The 20,131-nt window shown below is 38.1% G+C and overlaps 1 protein-coding gene across 4 annotated transcripts in view; it reads left to right on the top strand.

The window, feature by feature from the left end:
• PXK (PX domain containing serine/threonine kinase like) overlaps nucleotides 1-20,131 on the top strand; it is a 35,047-nt gene that overhangs the window by 8,987 nt on the left and 5,929 nt on the right. For 2 of the 4 annotated variants that reach the window (XM_017820584.1, XM_017820586.1), the window contains exons 2-17: nucleotides 1,278-1,328; nucleotides 1,997-2,044; nucleotides 6,509-6,695; nucleotides 8,610-8,687; nucleotides 8,832-8,905; nucleotides 9,732-9,806; nucleotides 11,012-11,116; nucleotides 11,256-11,357; nucleotides 12,005-12,166; nucleotides 13,461-13,578; nucleotides 14,017-14,095; nucleotides 16,235-16,283; nucleotides 16,982-17,059; nucleotides 17,461-17,547; nucleotides 17,788-17,857; nucleotides 18,827-18,889. In XM_017820584.1, coding sequence (XP_017676073.1) covers nucleotides 1,278-1,328; nucleotides 1,997-2,044; nucleotides 6,509-6,695; nucleotides 8,610-8,687; nucleotides 8,832-8,905; nucleotides 9,732-9,806; nucleotides 11,012-11,116; nucleotides 11,256-11,357; nucleotides 12,005-12,166; nucleotides 13,461-13,578; nucleotides 14,017-14,095; nucleotides 16,235-16,283; nucleotides 16,982-17,059; nucleotides 17,461-17,547; nucleotides 17,788-17,857; nucleotides 18,827-18,889 — 1,426 coding nt within the window. The remainder of the gene's footprint in view (nucleotides 1-1,277; nucleotides 1,329-1,996; nucleotides 2,045-6,508; nucleotides 6,696-8,609; nucleotides 8,688-8,831; nucleotides 8,906-9,731; nucleotides 9,807-11,011; nucleotides 11,117-11,255; nucleotides 11,358-12,004; nucleotides 12,167-13,460; nucleotides 13,579-14,016; nucleotides 14,096-16,234; nucleotides 16,284-16,981; nucleotides 17,060-17,460; nucleotides 17,548-17,787; nucleotides 17,858-18,826; nucleotides 18,890-20,131) is intronic. The other 2 variants (XM_017820585.1, XM_017820587.1) reach the window with 1 other exon arrangement.

Below are 20,131 nucleotides of genomic sequence, written 5' to 3' on the forward strand. Positions count from 1 at the left end.
GCGTCGCTTGGCACAAGTGCAGGGAGCTTTTTGCGTGTTCCAGCTTGGGAATGCTGTGAGCCCTGGTGTGAATTTGTGTTTGGCTCAGAATTTTTCATTCTCCCTTTGAATGTGTAGCTGCAGGTGCGTGGTGTGATTGTGCTCATTCCCTGGGGAAGTCTGGGGGGTTTAGTGGCACTTTGAGCCCCAGTGCAGGGTCCTGCCACCCCAGCCAAGCCTGTTTTTCAATGTAAATTATGTGATTGTGGGATAATCTCTGTAATAAGACTTTAAAAAGAACAGCATTTATAGAGCTTTGTGTAAGCAAATGGCAAAGAAGTATCAATTACTACAGTCAGCCCAGAATAATTTTATTTCCTTACTAATTAAACAATATCTAAAATGGAGAATATAGGATTTCTAGGAAAAGGACTTGCCTTGTTTATGATATTTGAAATGTCAAAAGTGTTTTTAGAGCTGTTTTCAAACTGAACATGACTTTGTTTACCATAGTCATGGCTGCCTTGAAGTGTGCCTGATTGGGTGTATAAAATACTTCATATCTATATTTGAGATAATTGAATAAATCTCCAATAATGATATTGCTGTATTTATGACCAGACATTGATCTACAAAAGGTACAGTGGAGCTTGAAATGAAGAGACTGAAAAAAATTGTGATTTATGAATGTAATTGTGGTGGAAGAATTATTAATTCTTAAAATTCAGAAGTTCCTTACTGAGATTTAGATGTATCTGCATAGTTAATATATAAATATTTAACATTAAGCCTGCATTATAAATGAAGAGTTACCATCATGAGAAACTGAGATGTTCTAGTTACCCAAGCACATTCCACAGCTTTTGTGGTAACCTTTCCAGTATGAAAATAATTGGAGGTTGGGCTTCTGTGGTTATTTACTGGCATGTTGCTCTGTTATGGTGGTGGCAGTAGTTCCTGGGGGTACTTGTTGGATATTGGAGGTGAGGTAAGGAGAGGTTTCTTGTTGTTGGTAGAGATGTGTGCTGAGTATGCTTTTACTGTCTTTCTCTGTAACTAAATTAAACTGTTCAAGTTTAAACTGTTCAAGCTCCTGCACCTCTCCTTGTCTTCCACACTGGGAAACAGAGTGAGACAATTGCTAGGGATGGGTGTGAGCAAACCAATCTTGGACCTTCCCCTAGGTGCAGGATCTGAATTTTCTGTTTCTCGGTGTTGGTGGTTATATTTGGAGAAGTACTTAATAACTTTCTTCAGCTTATTCGTTCTCATTTCTAATATTTTTTTCCTTTTATTAGGAATACATAATCCGTGTTCAGAGAGGAGTTTCAGCAGAAAACAGTTGGCAGGTAATTTCTTAAGCTGTGGCTCATGTAACCAGGATGCCTTTTTAGGAAGAGTTTGAAAATTGTCTCTTCCTAGCTTTTCAGATTTGAGCTGGAAAGAGAAATGTTCATTTGGAATTGAGAACATGAAGTGCTTGAATACTTTTGGTCAAAAACTAACACAAAACCAGTATTGCTGCCAGCTACAGAAGGCGTGTTGTCTGCTACTATTCTGAATATTCCAGGAAAAATGCCTCTCATGTGTTAGTACTGTGTGTTGGTACAACCATCACTTTAAAATCTCAAATGCTATTTTTGCCTTCCTTAGGGCTAAAAATACAGCCTTGATGAGCAACAAAACCAAGAAGTTGTAATGAAGATGACTATGAAAAATTGTCGCATCTAATATGGCAAAAATGTCTTGTTTGCAGACAACTTTACTCACAAATATTTTTAAAACTGTTTTAAGATAATGTTTAGAAATGCATTTTCTGTCTGATTGAGATGTGATTAAAAACTGCTTTGCTCTCTGGCAATGTGACATAAATCCAGCAGTTATGCCTTTGTACAAGAATTGTTAAAAGAAGAAGATGATTATAAATGGGAATTACTTTTCTCTGATGTGATTTTGAGGAGTAAAATGCTAATGGAAAAAGTAATTTGTTTCCTGAACTTTGTCTTTTATTTTGCAGATTGTGAGGCGATACAGTGACTTTGACTTACTTAATAACAGCTTGCAGGTAACTTTCACCCTTGATATATAAATATAAAGTGTCATTAGAAGGGTATATTTAAAATGACTTGTGATATTTTTATATATTGCAGTGAAGAAGAAATAAAAATTCACATAACTTTAAAGAGAAACTGTGACTTCAAATGTAACTTGAATGTGTACTTTTTCATTCCTACATTTTCCCTTATAAAATTGAATTTTAGCATCAACAGGATCAATTTATATAGAAAAGGAGGAAACTGGCAGTTACTGAATCTTTCCCTTCAGTACTGTGACTTGTTCCGGTTTTATGTGTTTTTATTTGTTCCTTCTTTGATTTGGAGAAAGCCAAGGCACATACCAACCTTATAAATTCAGCATTGAAGTGCTATGTGTCCCATTATTTATATTCGTCTAAAAGCACTACCAGATGCTGCTTCTCATGTGATGGTTTTCTGTGTCACTGAGGAGTGTTCCTTGGTCAAACACTGGACTCACTGTGTGTTTTCTTCTGCTTTTTAGGACAATTATTTCTTTTTAGTTTGTGTGGGAAAAAGCAGGGTGTATGTGAGTGTGTTTGGAAAATGGAGAAAGCAGGACTGATGAGCATCTACAGGGTTGAAACTTGTTACTTGGTACTTCCATGGTACTCGGCAAACAAGATAAAAAATGAATGATGCAGTTTGAGGGTAGATTTTTGTGAGGTTGAATTTTTTTCCCCTGTTAAATGTTGCATGAATTCAAGAGTTTAATGCTGTTTCCAATTCCTCTTTACCTCCCCAGTTTAATCAACTCTCTGCTTGATGATCCTTGGTGAGCAAAGCCCTGTAAGAGTATTGAATTGTGAGCTGTAACCAATTCCTTTGCTGAAGGTGGATGGGAGGACAAATTAGTCATAATTCAACAGATGCAGCTTGGTTGCCCTGTTGAATTATTCTGTTGAATGTGCAGTAGCACGTAGGAACTTTTATCATGACCTAGAAACTTTGTCTGTGATGTGCTGAATAAATGCAATACCGAGATGTCTCCTGCTCCAGAGACATCCAAGATTTAAAATTAGATAAACACCCAGGGGAACACGGAGATGAGATGGTACTAGTCATCAGAGTACCTAGGGGTCACTGTGGTCTTAACCGTAGTCAAGTTTTGATAAAGATCACAGAGAAAGAATTTTGAGAAAGTTTTAAAAAGAAGAAAGAGTTCACTTTTTGCAGCCACCTATAACAAGCTCCTCTTAACCCTGGGGAATAGGATGTATTAAGGCATGAAAAAGCTTTATGCCTTCTCATTTACATTTCAAATGGGGCACCTTTAGTAGAGAAAGCAATGGGCCTTTAAATCTTAAAATTCAGAAATGACAGGTACTGCAAGGTTAGGCCTAGTTGGAAGGTCTAGAAAGTGAAGGTAAATAGGTTATGTATGATAAAGAAAAAGCCTTTTTATCTGAGACAGAGGAGAATGATAAAAGGGGAGGGTTCAGGAAATTATCTGACAGCAACTTGCAGAGTGGGATAAGGGGGAATTTGAAACAAGAGGGAGACCAAGATCTAGGACAAAAACATCAACTTCTTGGATGACTGGAAAACATCAAACAGAATGATCAAAACATATGTCTAACTTGGATGGGAGGATATGAGAGCGTGGCTAAATTAGCAGGCCATGATCTTTAGCACTTGACTCCTTCAATGAAAACTACTGCTCACACCTTGATTTTCAAACTCCTGAGTCTGCTTCCCACAGTCTGGAAAGGCAAAGTTTCGTCTCTGCTTGGAGAAGCTTTTTCTGGCTCAAGCAGAGAACCACCCTAAAAGGTGTTATTCTTCATTATGTGCCCAGCAGAAGGGCAGGAATAGAGTTTTAAGCGTTTATGAAAGATGCACAGCTCTGCTTTTGACAAACACTACTGCTTCTCCAGCCTAGTTCCAAATGCCAGGGCAGACAGTAACTAGTGAAAATCATGGTAAAATTGCTTTTTTCTCCCACTGTTTTGGATTTTTTATAAATTGCTCTTTGTGATGCTGGAGCTGAAGTTTTCACATTCATTAAGACAGTGCAGTGCTCCTCAGTTCTTTCCATCCAGAACTCTAAGCAACAATATTCTGTCACAGTATTCAGGTCCCATGACTTGTTTTTAAACTCTTTAAACTCTCATTTTGTGTATATTGAAATAGGAGTAAACAAACAAACTCCACACAAAGCAACCCTTCAAAAAACAGTATAAAACAAGGACCAATAGGAAGATACCAAACTCCAGTTTTCTTCCTTCAAAACTAAAATGCAGCTGGAAAAACTGCTGGAGCTTCTTTTGGATGTAAAGCCCCAAGTTCTTCAAGTTCTCATGGCATACTTGACCTCTTTGTAGATTTTGGTGTTTGTGTTTGAACACAGCTGCAGTTGAGTTGGAATGCAAATTTTCTGCTGTTAATCTGGTGCTACCTATGTAATAATACTAAGGATCAAGAATTTCAAAACTGTCTAGGCTTGGGAATGCATACCTGTGACCGTGATTTGTATCAGAAGGTTTCAAGCCAGATTCCCTGAACTCTCAGCTGTACTGGATTGAAAAGCTCCTTCCAGTCTGTCCTGCATTTCTTCCTCTTCCCTTATTTGACAGAGATGTGTGGAGATCATTGACTGCTATTCTGTTTTGTTAAGTGAAGTACTGGAAGCACTGGAATTCACAGCAAGATATCTGGCTTTTGTGAAGCATTTTATTGCAGCTTTTGAACAGACATTCCTGAGCAGGCTGTGGTTTGAAGATAAGAATGTTAATTCCCAGGTTCTTCCGTGATGAAGCCCATCCTGGCTCCAGTGGTGAGCTGGGGCCACAGAGAAATATTACTGGTGTTTGAAAGCATGTGAGGTCTTGGCAAGGTCAGGACCTCAGTGAGGTGTCCCTCTAGGACAGACAGCAATCTCGCTGTGCCGTGTGTTTTGTCAGATTGCTACAAAAACCTGGGCCTGAATGTTACTTTCTGCTGAAAAATAGCAGATGTTTAAGTTTTAAAACAAATAATAGTGGTTTGAAAATATCTGAACTAGAATCAGTGTCTCTCTGATGGTAGCTAGCTATCAGGTCAAGAAGGTAAAGGTGATTATCATTTGACATGCTTTTTAAGTGAGTAGTACCAGAAAAGGATTTAGTTTTTGTTTAGAAACTTGGTTTTGAATTGGAGTGGTCTGACAAAGGAGAGTTCGATTTGCCTCTGGTGTTAAAACTAATTTGGTGAATTACTGACTATGAGTGGTATACGGTTGCTTTTGGGTTTATTCCTGGATGTTTTTTTCCCTTGTGTGTAAAAGAGCATTAAAAATTCTCAGTGAATAGGGTGAGTTTTATAAACATCTTCTGTAATCCAGACATAGTTGTAGTTCTTTTTCAGTCCATAATCTGCAGTCAGAAAATGGTGAAGTAGAAGTGCTAAACTTAGTAGGGAACAACTCCTGTGTTCAAATGTATGAGGTAAAAAGGAAAGGGAATGCTTCTTCTGTCCCAGTTTGTCGAACTAATCCTTTACCTTTTCCACTAGTTAAAATGAAAGTTGTTCAAACACCAAAAGTCCCTGTCTTCTCCCTGGTGAACTATTTGCTTTAGAAATGAGGTTATTGCATCTGGTGTAATTGATTCCTGCAACACACAGTTCTTAAAGATAACTCCTGTGGAAATTCAGCTTACCCAAGGCAGGTGCTTTGATCTGCAAAGACAACAATGTGTTAACAACATGAAAAATGTATTCTGGCAATTCACATGATGTAATTGAATATAAACACAGAGGATGATCTCTTTGATCTGACTTACATAAGGCTTTGAATTTTTGTACGTTTTTTCATCATCCTATTTGGAAGGATTTCTCTGATTTTTTTTCTGAAGTTTTGGATCACTAGTGTCAGCATAAAACAACTACTCTATGTCCACTGGTAGATTGCAGCTATTTCTGGGTTGAAAGATGTATAGAATTTTAAAAAAATGTACAGTAGCAAATTCTGAAGAGAAAATGAAAAAGTTGCACCACATTTGAAATTACAGATTTAAAGTACTGACAGAAAGGGCTTTAAATTACCTACTAAGTCATAGAGGCAAAGGAAAGTTATTAATCTGCACTTCATGAAATGAGAAAGCATAAATCTCATCCAGAGAAAATGGTAAGGTGTGAATAGTTTTTGTGCTGTGGCAGAGGTGTGTCATAGGAAGGTCTGGCTGAAAATTGTAGCCATTTAGTATCTGAAAGTTTTGTGTAGTGATCTTAAATGTATGAGTCACTAGCAAAAATTTGTCTCCTTGTATTTTCAGTGTTGTTCCATTTACTAATCTCTTCACAGTGGGATGTCAGCTGTCATCTGACTCTGATAACAGTACTTAGGAAAAATATAAAAGCTTGTATATACACAAGTAGTTAGCTTGCTGCTGAGAGTCTTTTACTTTCTGAGTTGCCAGTTTATATCCCTGAGGCATTTTGAGAGCAAGGCTAGTAATTTTTCCTCTCTTTTTAAGATCTCAACTCTAAGTCTACCTCTTCCTCCAAAAAAACTGATTGGAAATATGGAGCGTGAATTCATCGCTGAAAGACAGAAGGGACTCCAGGCCTATCTCGATGTAATTACCACCCATCACATACTGTCTAACTGTGAACTGGTAAAGAAATTCTTGGACCCAAACAGCTATTCTGTAAACTACACTGGTAAGTAGGAAGTACAAAACTGCATTACAGTTTGACTTTAGGATGTGTGTGTATCTTCCATGAATGCTGGCAAGGATCTGCACTAAAACATGTGGGGAACAACCTTCAAAATTGTGATATTGTGCATGTGATTATTTATGATAAGGCTTCTCCAGCTCTGTGCATGGATCATGCTGAGATTGTCAAATCTAAATATTTGAATTATTTCACAGAGGGTCAAGATAAGCAGAACTTGGGGGAGGGATCGTTGGTGATAAATGGAGAGGGTTGCTGTTGGGAAGTCATTTGTCTGTCAGAGTGTAAGGTGGAGTTAAGTTTGTCCACTCCATGTTCTGCTAAAACAGCCAGTCTTCTCAACACTGAATCTTTCAGCAGGAACAATTGTGGTCATCTTGTCCAGCTCCTTCTGTTGCTTTGGGATGTGAGACTTCCAGAAATAATTGTTTGAGCTAGGTTTAGTACTTTTACAAGGCTTGAATAAGTTAGACACCTTCTTCCCACAAATACTGGACAGTCACTGTATCCCTTTAAAATGGTAGCCCAGTGATCAGTTTCTTCACTACTAAATGTTTCTTCTTTGAATTTGTATTACTTCAGCTATTGGAAACCATTAAATATTTGTCTTACAGACTGAAAAAACTTCCTCTTAGTGATCAAACCCACTCCACAGATTTAGTTCACGGGCAAACCAACTCTTTGCAAAATGCAAAGCTTGTTTTCATAAAAGCAGAGTCTCCTGAAGCAGGAACTCACTACTTCCTTTTAACTTGTCTTTTTTCTCTCCCTTTATGTAACATTCTGGTGTCTTCAGCTTCAAAGTGCAAAGAACATTTACCGGATGTTTATGATAAGCTGTGCAGGAGTTGTAAATTCTTAGTAACTCTTTATGGATGCAGTTTGTCTGGCTAATGCTGAGCAAGCAATTTAAATCCTCTAGGAGACACTGTGACTTCTGTGTTAGTTCTGAGAACTTTCATCAAGATTGTGTTTCCTGCCAGTTGCTGGGAACTTGGTAGCACAGACATCATTGCCTGTGGTCTTTAGAGACCATCAGTTTGTGATTTTTTTAAATACTGGAGCAGTGAGATGATATTTATTGCACTTTTTTTTCTAGCATATTTATATAGAGAGAAGATACAGTGTATATACAGTATAGAGGGAGAGATCAACACATCCTTACCTTTTTGCTGTTTTTCTATGCCAAGATAAGCCATGTTAGAGAAAATTCCTTGTTAGCATGATTCCCTTTCTCCCCCTGCTGTCACCACTTCTCGTTGAGATTTCCCCTTGAGTCACTTCATGAATAAACCAGTTGTGTTCCCAGCTGTGGGAAAATTCACTAACAAGACAGGTGTCCTCCCTCCAGCCCCCCAAATGTACGTAGGTTCATGATAGCTGGCCAAATACCTTCGTCTGCACAGAAAAGGGCAGAATAACACATGGTGAAACAGAACTGTTTAGTTTCCATAATTTACATGTAGTAATGGCAATATAGATGCACATTAAAGAGATAAAAGTGAGTACTTTTACAGGTATAGCAGAAACATTTCATGATCTAATGTTGTGTACTCCTATTGTGGGAAATCTGAGCTGTGAGCATTGGATTTAGACTCGGAAATGTAGATCTAGTAGAGATAGAAAGCAGACCGTTAAGCTAAATTTTCCAAGCAATGCTTTTCTCTGTTTTCTCTCTGGATTTGAGTTATCAAGTTAAAAATGCAAATGTCCTCTAACTGTGTTTTTATCTGATTTCCTTTTGAAGTGATTTTGCTGACTTTTAGTCTGAATTCCTGCAGGCTTCCTTCTGGCATTGAACCTTACCTAATATGTGGATAATTACATGATATAGTCTCTTTAAAACATTTTAATTTCTTTTCTACTTTCTTTCTCCCTTCTTCTCATTTTTCTTTCCAGAAATTGCCTTACAGCATGTTTCAATGTTCTTCCGATCAGAGCCAAAGTGGGAAGTGGTAGAACCATTAAAAGATATAGGTAAGAAGAGCATGTGTGCATGAAAGCTTGTCTGATTTTTTTCCCAACTGTATGAGTTGTCCTAAGATTCCAGTCTTAAGTCTTTGCTTACAGACCTTGTCCTGTTGTGTTTAATTAAAGCTGCTGATGACTTTTTTTTTATAGGTTGGCGAATACGTAAGAAATATTTCTTAATGAAGATAAAGAATCAACCAAAGGAACGGCTAGTGTTAAGCTGGGTATATATGCCTTCATCTCATACTCAATTTCACTCAAGATTTTATTTTGAATACCATGTGAGAGTGTCAGAGAGACTGGCTGAAGAGCTCAGGCTTTGGGAGAGCCTTGAAAGCCCTTAGGTGGATGTGTGGTGTGGGAACTTCTTGTGTTTCCTTCCTCTGGTGGCAAATCCAGTTTGCAAGTTTCTGTGCATGGCCATTTGTTCCCAGTCCTGCACCTCACGATTCTTTAGTTGTAATGATGTGGCTGTTGACCATATATAAATCTGCTCACTGAAAATAATAAGATGATCCTTTCTAAAGTGGTGAGATTTCTTATTCAGATCTTTAGTTGTACTGACAAACTATTAGGCAAGAGAGAAATGAACTGGTCCTTTGACAACGCTTGCTTTTGCTCCTGTGCTAAAATGTTCTGCTGCCTTAATTGTATGAGCAGTGCTGTTTGTGAGACTTCACTGGAGAGCAGAGATCACTAAAGCCTGCAATAGGAGGGGAGTTTTTCTTGGTGCAGAGGAAGAAGGTGCCTTATCAGTTCACAATGCACACAGTCCCTTAGTTTGGACTTGGCAGAGTTCATTCAGTGTAGTAATGAATGTCAGATCTGGGGGAGGAAACAGGCAGTAATATTTATGGTCACACATTTTGTTTGTGAAACCATGACCTTGTTCAGCCTCTTCAGGTTTCATTCTGTATGTATAATTTCCTTGCTTGCTCTTTAAAATATACCTTCAAACATCTGTCTTCATTTGCCAGAGTAGAATATAGATCACACTTTCTTTATAGAATACATCTTTTATGATGCCATTCTTTTCCTATTTATTTCCAGGCTGATCTTGGCCCTGATAAGTACTTGTCTGACAAAGACTTACAGTATGCTGTGAAACTTCTTTCTTCCTGTTCTGTGAGTAATACTTGAAGACTTTTAAATTGTGCAGAGAAGTGCATGTCAAGGATTCATCTTGCAAAAGCACATGTAGCCTAGTAGACAGTTTGTAATTTTAGAGTTGCTTTCATTTAAAGGTTTGCAAACCTTTTAATTACATTTCCCATATAATGTGAAGCAACGTGTTCTCAGCACAAATAACAATCCTGCAGGATTACTACAGGAGATTCAGTGTTGTGGTTAATTTAATTTTTTTTCTTCTTGTGCAGTACTGTGAGGTCATGAGCTTTTATTTCACCTCCTCAACACTTTCAGGCTGTTAGGATAGTGCTACCTAGGGGTAATTGCTAGCTCATGAGCTGGGGATATTCTCAGGCAGCAGTGGATGAAGCAGTGGAAGAACTGTTATGTTTTTTCAGTTCTTTGAACTTAAGAAAAGGAGTATCTAAGTAGAGGTAGAATGGAAGCTGTACAATTTAAGCTCCTGTGCAATGCCACGCTATAAATCCAGTAGGCATCTCTGCCTGAAAAACTGGCATTTGACTCCAAAAGGAGTTGAGGATGTTAAGTGTGTGAGAGACTGGCCGAAAAGGATAGTATTTAAACTGGTAAATGTCTGTGCAGTTCTGGAGCTCAGCAGTTGCCCATAACAGGAGAGGCTGAAAACCAGGCTGCTCAACACTCCAGCCAGACTGAAACTTGTATTAAAATAAGACCTGAACAAGGGGTCTTCTCCTGACTAACAATTTCAGTTGGTGTTTGTGTTGCGTCTGTAATTTATTTCCAACTGTGCTCTCTCATTTGGTTTTGCAAAGTTGTTATAATAATTTCTGAAGACATAAAACTGTTATGACAGCTATTAATGCTGAATTTCCTTATGTGCCATAGTTGTATAAAACTGGGAATGAATTTATTAGCTTATCATGACTTAAACATGCAGTAAAGCTGCTCATGAATAAGTGCAGTATTTTTCATTTGTCTAAACTGCCAGTCTGTTTTGTTAAAAAAAAGATAGTGGATTTTCTTTTTTTAATTTATGTGCTAATTGAATAATGTCTTAGTGAAGTTTTATTTGCATGGGTTATTCAATGTCATTGACAGAATCCAATTTATTGCTTTAAATATACAATTCAGGCAGATCCTTTCTTACTTGTGAATTGAACACAAATGAATTACAGAACCAGTCATCTAAAATTTGCCTATGGTTTTTCTTCTTTTGATAGCATCCCTATATTTACAAAATCACTTTTGCCACTGCCAATGAATCTTCAGCACTGGTTATTAGACCATTCAGTGAAAAAGGGACACTAAAGGACCTTATTTATAAGGTAATGTCTACTGCCCACATGGGTATGGAATGACCATAATATGTCTTTTATAAAAGTGTTTGCCATCTATTGCTGAGCAAACTAAGACAAATACTGACTTTTCTCAGCATGATATTTGATATGTGTATTTTTTTTAAAGGCAAAGCCAAAAGACCCATTCCTGAAGAAGTATTGCAATCCTAAAAAAATTCAAGGTCTTGAGCTTCAGCAAATAAAAACATATGGAAGGCAAATATTAGAGGTACTTTTCTCTTTGCTTTATTTACCTGCCTTTATGATTTTTTTTTTTGAGGCCAACTGGTTTAGCTAGAAAAGTAGACAAACTTTCGAGCACAGAAGCTTTATTTCAGCAGCAGACTTCAAAGGTAAATGTGAATTGAGATTAGCTGCTGAGAGTTGAATTTAGATATGTGTGTGTGAGACCATTTATGACCAAAAAAAAAAAAAAGGCAATTGGTGCATGTGGAGTTTAAGTGGGAGAGAGGTGATATTGTAGTTTTTTCCTTGTGTAAAAAGGAAAAGAAGTAATTAATAGACTGCAGAACATGTGCCATAAATTCATGGTCATTCATGTGTTTTTAAAATTTTTTTTTATTCAAACTATTATATTCAGTAGTATTGTGAATTTTGGTTTCCAGATCTCTTTTGGGAGGTTGCTGCTTTGAGGATCAGCATCAAATATTTGTTTTGTGAAAAGTGTTACCAGTGAAATGGGAACGCATAGTCGGGCAAAGATGATGTAGAAGATCAAGTTGAGCAAGCATTCCAAATGGGGGCCTCATTTATTATGTATCTGCTGCAGTACTGGAGCATTTAAGCTGATGATCTTATGATCTTGAGATCATCAGAGCATCTTGTGACAGTGCTTCTGCATTGGATTTTTTTCAGGTATTAAAATTCTTGCATGAGAAAGGATTTCCTTACGGCCATCTTCACTCTGCCAATGTGATGTTGGATGGGGATACCTGCAAGTTACTGGATCTAGAAAATTCCTTGTTGGGACTTCCATCATTTTATCGATCATACTTTTCACAGTTTCGGAAAATTAATGTAAGATTCAGACAATTACTTCAACTGAGTCTTATCCTGAACCTCTGTGGAGAACTGACTAGGATGAAAAAAACCTCTCTCAAGCCCCTGTTTTTAATTTGGGCTTTTCTCCATCAAATTCCTTTTCTGCTTCCTCCAAATCACTGTTTGGCTGCACAACAGTTTTGTTGCAGCACACTGAAGTGAGGCTGAGGCCAAAGGTAAGCAGGTAAAAGGGGAATGTAGGTGAGTATTTTTGTGAATACAATGCTGGCACAAATAGAGGTAAAGTACAGTTGTTTTAAGATCTCTTTCCACCCTGGTCTTATATTTCATAGGAATGTGCTTATTGTCTACCACACTTTTTCACTTGGATGTCTGTCCAGTGATCACAGCTTATTACTTGTGCTTAGGTGGGAGTATTAATCAGCCTTGTCTTTGGTGAATACTGTGAAAATTGGTGAGATGTCTAGCTATTCAAAGCTGTTTTTTATTTGTTTGAAGGGTGTCTGTTAACTGAGGGCTTGCAAAGCAAAATATTATCTTCCTGCAAAAGTATGAAAACAAATTTGCCCTGTTGCAGCAATCCAGCAGCATCTTGCCCTGCCTTTAGGCTCTCATTGTAATAAATTCCATACAGCATCACGAGATAGCTGCTTGCTGACCTTGCTAAACAAGTTCTGCTGTGTTGTCAAAGAAACGATCAAAAGTTCATGGTTAGCCCAAATCTGTTAGTGCCATCAAAGCTCTGAGCATCTTCCAGTCAGAGGAGCCCTTTCTGTTTAAACGCAATTCAGAAATCTAGGAAATATGCTGTGTGGGAGCTTAGAATGTATGTACAGCTTGCACAAACCTAAGGAGGAGCAAGGGAGGCTCTCCTAGGTTTGTTTGATATGCATTTTTTTCTGTCTTTTTATCTGCCTCCCTGTAAGTGGCAGCAGGTCCTATTATGAACCTCATTCTTTGCTGTTTGACTTAGCTCGGAAAATGAGCTTAGTTGGGATTTCTGTCAATGTGTGGCTTTATAAACTGCTGTAGGAAAAGACCTTACAGCTTCACACATTTTTACAGAACTTGACTATACTGCTATCACATTTTTATCATCACATACAGGAAGACAGTGGTGTCTGCTTTAGCTTGAGGCATGAAGATTTCATTTGAGCAACAGTTATGCAGGGAAGTGGTTGTGGTTAAGAACTGTCTTAGTGGTTCCTCTTTTCTATCTTCACGTGCAAAATCACTGTTTTTCTGCAATGGGTTAACCAGTTGTGAAAAACTAACGAGTTGTGGCTGTATTTTTTTTGTTCCTCCACAGACTTTAGAAGGTGTTGATGTACATTGCTTTGGACACTTACTGTATGAAATGACATACGGAAGACCCCCAGACACGATTCCAGTAGAGAGCTTCCCCCCTGCACCCTCAGTGTTTGTTGGTTAGTATGCAATGGAGAATATCTCAGTCACAGCTTCCTAGGTGCACTCTTAACTTCTACCCAAGCTAAAGTGCTGTGAAATATCAGCCTGAGATCTTTGCAGCATATGACCAGAAAGAATTAATAATTCGGTCAAAGTGAAAATGTGTTCTTCATGAAATATATGTAGTGTGTAAGTAAAACCTTTTTATTTTTTTAGCTGAGTGATAAAGCAGTGTTTAGTAAGTAATGAGATGCCTGGATTCCTTGCCTTATGTCTAACATTCTTGAAAAGTTTGTGTGTGTAATAGTAACGCTATAATAAAAAACACATGCCACAGAACTTCATCACTGCATTGTTGATGCAATACTTAGGGTAACATCACACAGACGTTCATTCTAAATCATTTGCTGTCCTGCCGTGCAAAAATGTGTTCATTCTTATTCTTTCTTTGGTAGTGTCAGTGTTGGAATCCATTCTGACCTGTGAAGCTATGAAGAATGGCATGCCAACTGTCTCACGGCTCTTACAGATGCCGTAAGTCCTGTTCTACTTGTTTTATACTCATAGCAATGTTTTTAATTATTTCAGGAGGAAGAACCTTTTTGCTCTTGTTTCTTTTTAGAAAGGTTTGCTCCTTGTTCTGAGGGATGTGTCCCAAATGAAGCTTAAAATTGATAGGCTTTGTAGAACCCATCCCTTGTGAACATGATGAGTGTGCTTTTAACATTTCTTTGTCTCTTGGTGTGTTGGAGCTGTTATGAATACACTTTAGTTAGCATGATTTAAATTAATCCAGCTATTAAAGTAATGCAAGCATGACTAAGATCATGTACAGATTGATTTAAAAGATTTAGAGTAAGTCTTTTTGCATGTCTCCTTCAGACCTACTTCAGTAGATTTTGCTATCAGTTTACTTATGACTGGTGAAATAGATCTCTTGCTTTGCTCAGCAGTGACATTTAGACTTGCTCTGAGTATGAAATGCTATGTGGAACTTCTGTTTGGTTTCTTGCAGGGTTGGCTTTGGGATTCTCTGAAGCATAGACAGACTAAATTTCCTTAACAGGCTGTCCTCCCAGGATGCAGTGAAGGGGTGAGGGCAGGGAGGGGCAGTGGGGAAAGGCCAGGATGCAGGAAGGGAGCACTGTCAGCATGTGAGTGAGTGGAGATCACAACTGCCTGCAGTTGAGACACAGCATTTCCAGGGAAATTGCTGTCCCTGTGCTGTGATATATCACCAGTGTGCTGAGCCACAGAACCACAGTTCTGGTGGGAAGTTCTTTTATTTTTCCTTATGTGAGGTGCCAGAGTCAGGACCTAATAAATGACAGATTTTCCATACCTAAATCTGGGTCTGATCTCACAACACACAGATTGCAGTGCATTTAGAATATGCTCTCAGGTTCAAATTTCCTGGTTGGGAGTCACTGCATCTTTCAATTCCTTCTCCTCCTCCCTTCCTCTGCTTTTGAAGGAGGTGGAAGGTGGAGAGGAGACTGTGAACAGGGGAAAAATACTGTAAGAAAACTCTGTGAATACAGGAATATACAAGTCTTAAAAGAAATTGAACAAACAATCCATGCCCAGCTGCACCTGATATTTAAGATATTATACTACATCTCCTTCATACCAATACTCCTCACGAAAGTGTTCTATGTAGATGTGCAATGGCATGAATGTAATTTAAAACAATTAATGTAATTTAAATATCTATTTATTATAGCCATACAAATTATGACTTCTCTTATTTTCATAAGAACATGTAATCAGAAAGGATCAGAAAGCCCTGTAAACAAGGATGAATTGTCGTGGCTTTTTGAAAGTATTTTCAAGTCTGCTTTATTTCTGAATTTTTCATGGAATACTCTCCTTAATTAACTTGATTCTAGAGCTGAATTTGTTTTTCCTAGTAGAAGTCTATGATAATTTTCCATAGTGAACAGCAACAAAAGATCTCAGAAATATTTATCTTGGAGCCGGGTTTGAGATCTCTCTGGGACAGTTTTCTAGTATGTTCTCCAGGACAAAGTATCTTGAAATAGACTAACCAGTTTATTTTCAGACTACCATTGCCCTCTAGTGTCTTTGTTTTGGATGGAAAAGGATTAAGCATTGCTCCTGACACCATAGAGGGGAGAACAAAAATATTAGATTATTTGCTTTAGTTGCCTTTTGGGGAGTGCAGGCAAGAATGCAGATATTGTCAAATGTTAAGTTCACTCATTGACCTTTCACATGTTTCTTGTTAATACTAAAACAATAGTTGTGCTAAGAGAATTTTCCTAACAAGAACAATGATTTTGCTTAGGTGAAATTTAAAATAAAACCCCTGGAGATCTTTTATGATTAAAGAATCCATATGCTTTTAAGGAAAAGTTGTTCTTCTCTGCCTTAGATAATTGTACCTGTTGTAGCAACTTTCAAAATATCTCAGATAAACTTGCTTTCTCTGCCATCAGTAGTGACTACATTCTGAGTGTTGGATGCTGCTAATATTACAGCGGTGCTTGGAAAATAAAAAGCAGTATATAAAAACCTGTGGAAAAAACTAAACTGTGGCCTAGAAAAGGAAAGGAAGAAAGAGGGGTTTAAATGAACAGTACCAGTAGTATTTTTGCTGTGGTTTTCCCTATCTCTTGGAAATAATATTCCTATGTTTTTATCCACTCACAGATTATTCAGTGACGTCCTGCTAACAAACTCTGAGAAACCACAGTTTAAGGTAGAGTTGAACATTGATTTGCTGATGGTTATGGAAGTGCCAGGCTGTGAGTATCTACACATTAATTGACAGAGAAGGTAGAGGAGAACTGGCTTTATTTGCCTTTATTGTTCTTTCCAGCAGTATTTGGATTCCTGTGCTGAATTGTATCCTTAGAAAGGGGCCATGATGTGACCCATGAGTGTTCAAGTGCAGTTGCTGTCCTGGAGCCCATTTGTGTCGCTAATGATGATGCTCTATCTGAGCAGAGGCTGCCAAGTAATGTGGGTCCCTTGCAGTGAGAGGAAGCACCTTGTGAAGCTGATTTTGCTACGTGAGACCATCAGCACATTGCTGCCCACCCTAGTGCTGGGGCATTTTGGGAGCCACATCTGGTCCCACTGGGGAGCTGCCCCAGGGCACTTCTCCTGGAACACATGTGCCATGTGTCTTGTCAGCCTCATGGCAGTTTGGGGATGTGACTGCAGTATCAAAATAGTCACCTGTCCCGGCCTTTAGAGTTTCTTTGTCCCTGCTGTTATTTCTGAGTGGAAAAAGATGCATCTAGAGTCTTATTTTCTATTCACTAAAGGAATGGTGCCAGAACTTGGGGCTTTAGATGAGCAATGTGATGAGATGAGTGGTGAGGTGTGAGCAGTCAAGTTTTGTTTTCCTTTATCACATTTTGTGCCATGTTTTTGTTCCCCATTCTGTATTAGATTCCTACCAAGCTAAAAGAGGCGTTGAAAATCTCCAAGGAATGCATAGAAAAGCGATTAACAGAAGAACAGAAATTGGTAATGTCTGGATTTTTTTATTTCCTACAGATATTTCATTTCCTCTATCATTTTTACGTACAGAAAATGAGTCTTTACTCAAAATTGATTTTGAGTAATATAGGCTTTCATCAACAGATTTGCTTTCCTAAAAATGCAGTATGAGGACTTGTAGAACAGCTGTTGACTGTGTGGCATTTCACTGTTTTAAGTGATGCAGCTTCACAGGCAGTTAAAGGATAATTTTAACTGCAGTATGAGCCTCCATCCTTTACCAGCAACAGTAAAGATAAAAGCTAAAAATGAAAAAATAAATCTAAACAAACTGACTACAGCATATTTTCTTGTACCCCAAACGTGTTGTTTGAAAACATTTAAGATCTTAACATGGTTCTTTTTCTATTTTTTCCTTCATTTTGAAGATTCACCAGCACAGAAGGCTGACAAGAGCTCAATCTCATCATGGCTCTGAAGAAGAAAAAAAGAAAAGGAAGATCTTAGCACGAAAAGTAAGAAATCTTTAAATGGGTTTCTCACACAGAAAAAGATGTGTATATTTTTTGAATGTTTAGCATGGATAGGTTTAGCCACAGGTACGTGGCTCTGTTCTGTCCTGTGTTTGTCTGCACTACTGATAAACTTTGTGTGATACAGCAGATGGCTGTTAGAAATCTGTTTGTCAGTTCAATCCTTATAACAGAAAGTGATTATTCATTCCCATCTTCTGTTTTCTCTGCTTCCTTTCAAAGAAGTCAAAACGTTCTGCCTATGAAAGTGGGGAAGAACACTCAGCAAAATACAGCAACTCAAATAACTCAGGTAACTACAGAGAGAAAAGTTTGCTTCTACACATCTGTGTCATTTCTTTTGTTGTTACTGTCATTTTCTGTCCAAAAAGATCCAGGATTACCATCAGTTTACATACTAATATTGGACTACCAAAGCCTGATAACCACTGCTTTGGGTATTTAGCAATAGATAAATTGAGGGCTTAAAAATATTGTCAATGTTAGATTTTCAGCTGCTTAATTTAAAATAATGTTTCCTCTCGTTTGTGTCCCATTCCTCAAAAAAGAACCCAAACCAAACCAATCAGTCTCTTTATTCTGTTTTATATTTGAGTTGAATAACAATATTCATTATATGGGCTATTTAAGAATGGAGTCTTCAGGGAGACTTTATGGTGATCTGTATTACATAGTAAGGTGTTAAGATGAATGAGAGAATTATCTGTTTAATTGCTGCTTCGGTGCCAAATTCCAAAACAACAGAGCCTTTGACAGGTCTTTATTTAGTTAGAAGGTATGGTTAGTACTATGGAACAGATAAAAGAGCTGACTTGCTTGGCTAAAATGTGTCCAAAAGCAGCTTGTTGTGGAGTAGATAGATATCAGAGTAACTTGTGGAGTACAGCAACTGACTGAACATCATCTCTTAGGAGAGATGGATGCCATCCATGCAGTGGCACAACTTTTAAGGGGAACAGATTTTGGATGCTGAAATCAAACAGCCTAAGCAGCAGAAAAGAAGTGTTTCCCATAGAGGAATAATGTTGAATGCACTTCCTATGTGTTTGGAGATCTTCTGATGCTCTGTACTATAAAGCTGCTCTGTTCAGATTGGGTCCAAGTGACACTGTTCCTATGAATGGGAATCTTTCCCAAGATTTCAATGGAAGCAGGATTGGATCTTCAATCGATAAAGTTGGCCTATTTCCAACAACCTGTCTTGTCTGACTGTTGAGCTGCCATGTCACAGCTGTAGTTACTAGATTGTTGTTTTATTTAGCAGGATCTGGGGCAAGTTCCCCTTTAACATCTCCATCATCCCCCACTCCGCCCTCTACAGCAGGTAAGTTCAAGAGTCATTATTTTATGGTTTTGGGTTTTTTTATTCCCCTCTGCTGCTCAGTGGTGGGTGTTATTTCCGAGGATGACTAAGGGATGGTGGTTTTCAAGGATGGAACACGGAGATGACAATTATCTTGTGTCAGCCTGAGTGTGGGCATGTGAGCCATTCTCTATGGCTCTCCTTTGAGGGCCATAGAAAACCTTTTAATAGTTTTCTTTTTAATTTAATAACCTTTCCTGACATATACATGATATGATTTATCCATAGAGTGTAAGTGCTTGCTTCAAAGTCTCTTTTACTGCAGGCCTACTGACATTGCTACTTTACAGACATATTTTGGGCCTCATGTTGCAGTATGCATTTGTTCTGGTGTTAATGGTCTGTTGACTCTGAAATACTGCTTGTTCATCCCTTGTGTATTGTCTCTTTACTCCTGTACTGCTGTGATGTATTTTCAGAATTTTGGATGTGACAAATTCAGTGGTTTAGGCTGTGTAAATCTCCCCAGTTGTGCCACAGCCCATTGATAACCCAGCAGAGCTCATAGAAACGAGTCAGAGACTGATTTGGGTTAAAAATAATATCTTTATTATTTTTGACCAGTTCTGTTTTTCAGTTTGCAGGGTAGCTGTGCAGTTTTGCTAATGTTTAGGACAGGTGATGCGAAGTGGTGAAGAATCTGCTTGAGTGACCAGTAGAAATACTCTGAAAGTTTCATTACAAATCTGAGTAACAAACAAATTGAGCAACAGTGGATGTTCTTCAGGCTGAAAGGCTGGAAGAGGAGCAATGGCAAACATTTCTAGAGGGGAAGCAGTACATAGCATCGCTGTTTGTTATGGTGACTCATGCCATAGGATTTCTAGTCCCAGGAACTTTCTACACAGAACAACTCAGTAACTAACATGATACAATCAAATTTGTGTTTGCTGTGAATGATCTTTCAAAGGACACTGCAGTCTGGTGTAATTCAAATCAGTCATGCTGAAATTCAAATTAGTAATTTCTCCTTCAAGGTGAGGGTATGAGAAATGTGTATTTTAGGAACTAATTTCTCCCAGTTAGCCTAAACAAAATAATTAGTGTTATTGTGTTGCACAGTAACAGTGCTGCTCTCAGGATGCACCCAGTGTTAGCTGGAGGGTTTGTTACACATTTAATAAAGAAGTAGCTGCAAATGCAAAAGAAAACCTTGTGCCTCCAAAATGGACAGATGCAAACAATTTTTTCTTTTTCAGTAAA

Source organism: Lepidothrix coronata, unplaced genomic scaffold, assembly GCF_001604755.1.
Source record: "Lepidothrix coronata isolate B3197 unplaced genomic scaffold, Lepidothrix_coronata-1.0 Scaffold84, whole genome shotgun sequence".
Lineage (NCBI taxonomy): Eukaryota > Metazoa > Chordata > Aves > Passeriformes > Pipridae > Lepidothrix > Lepidothrix coronata.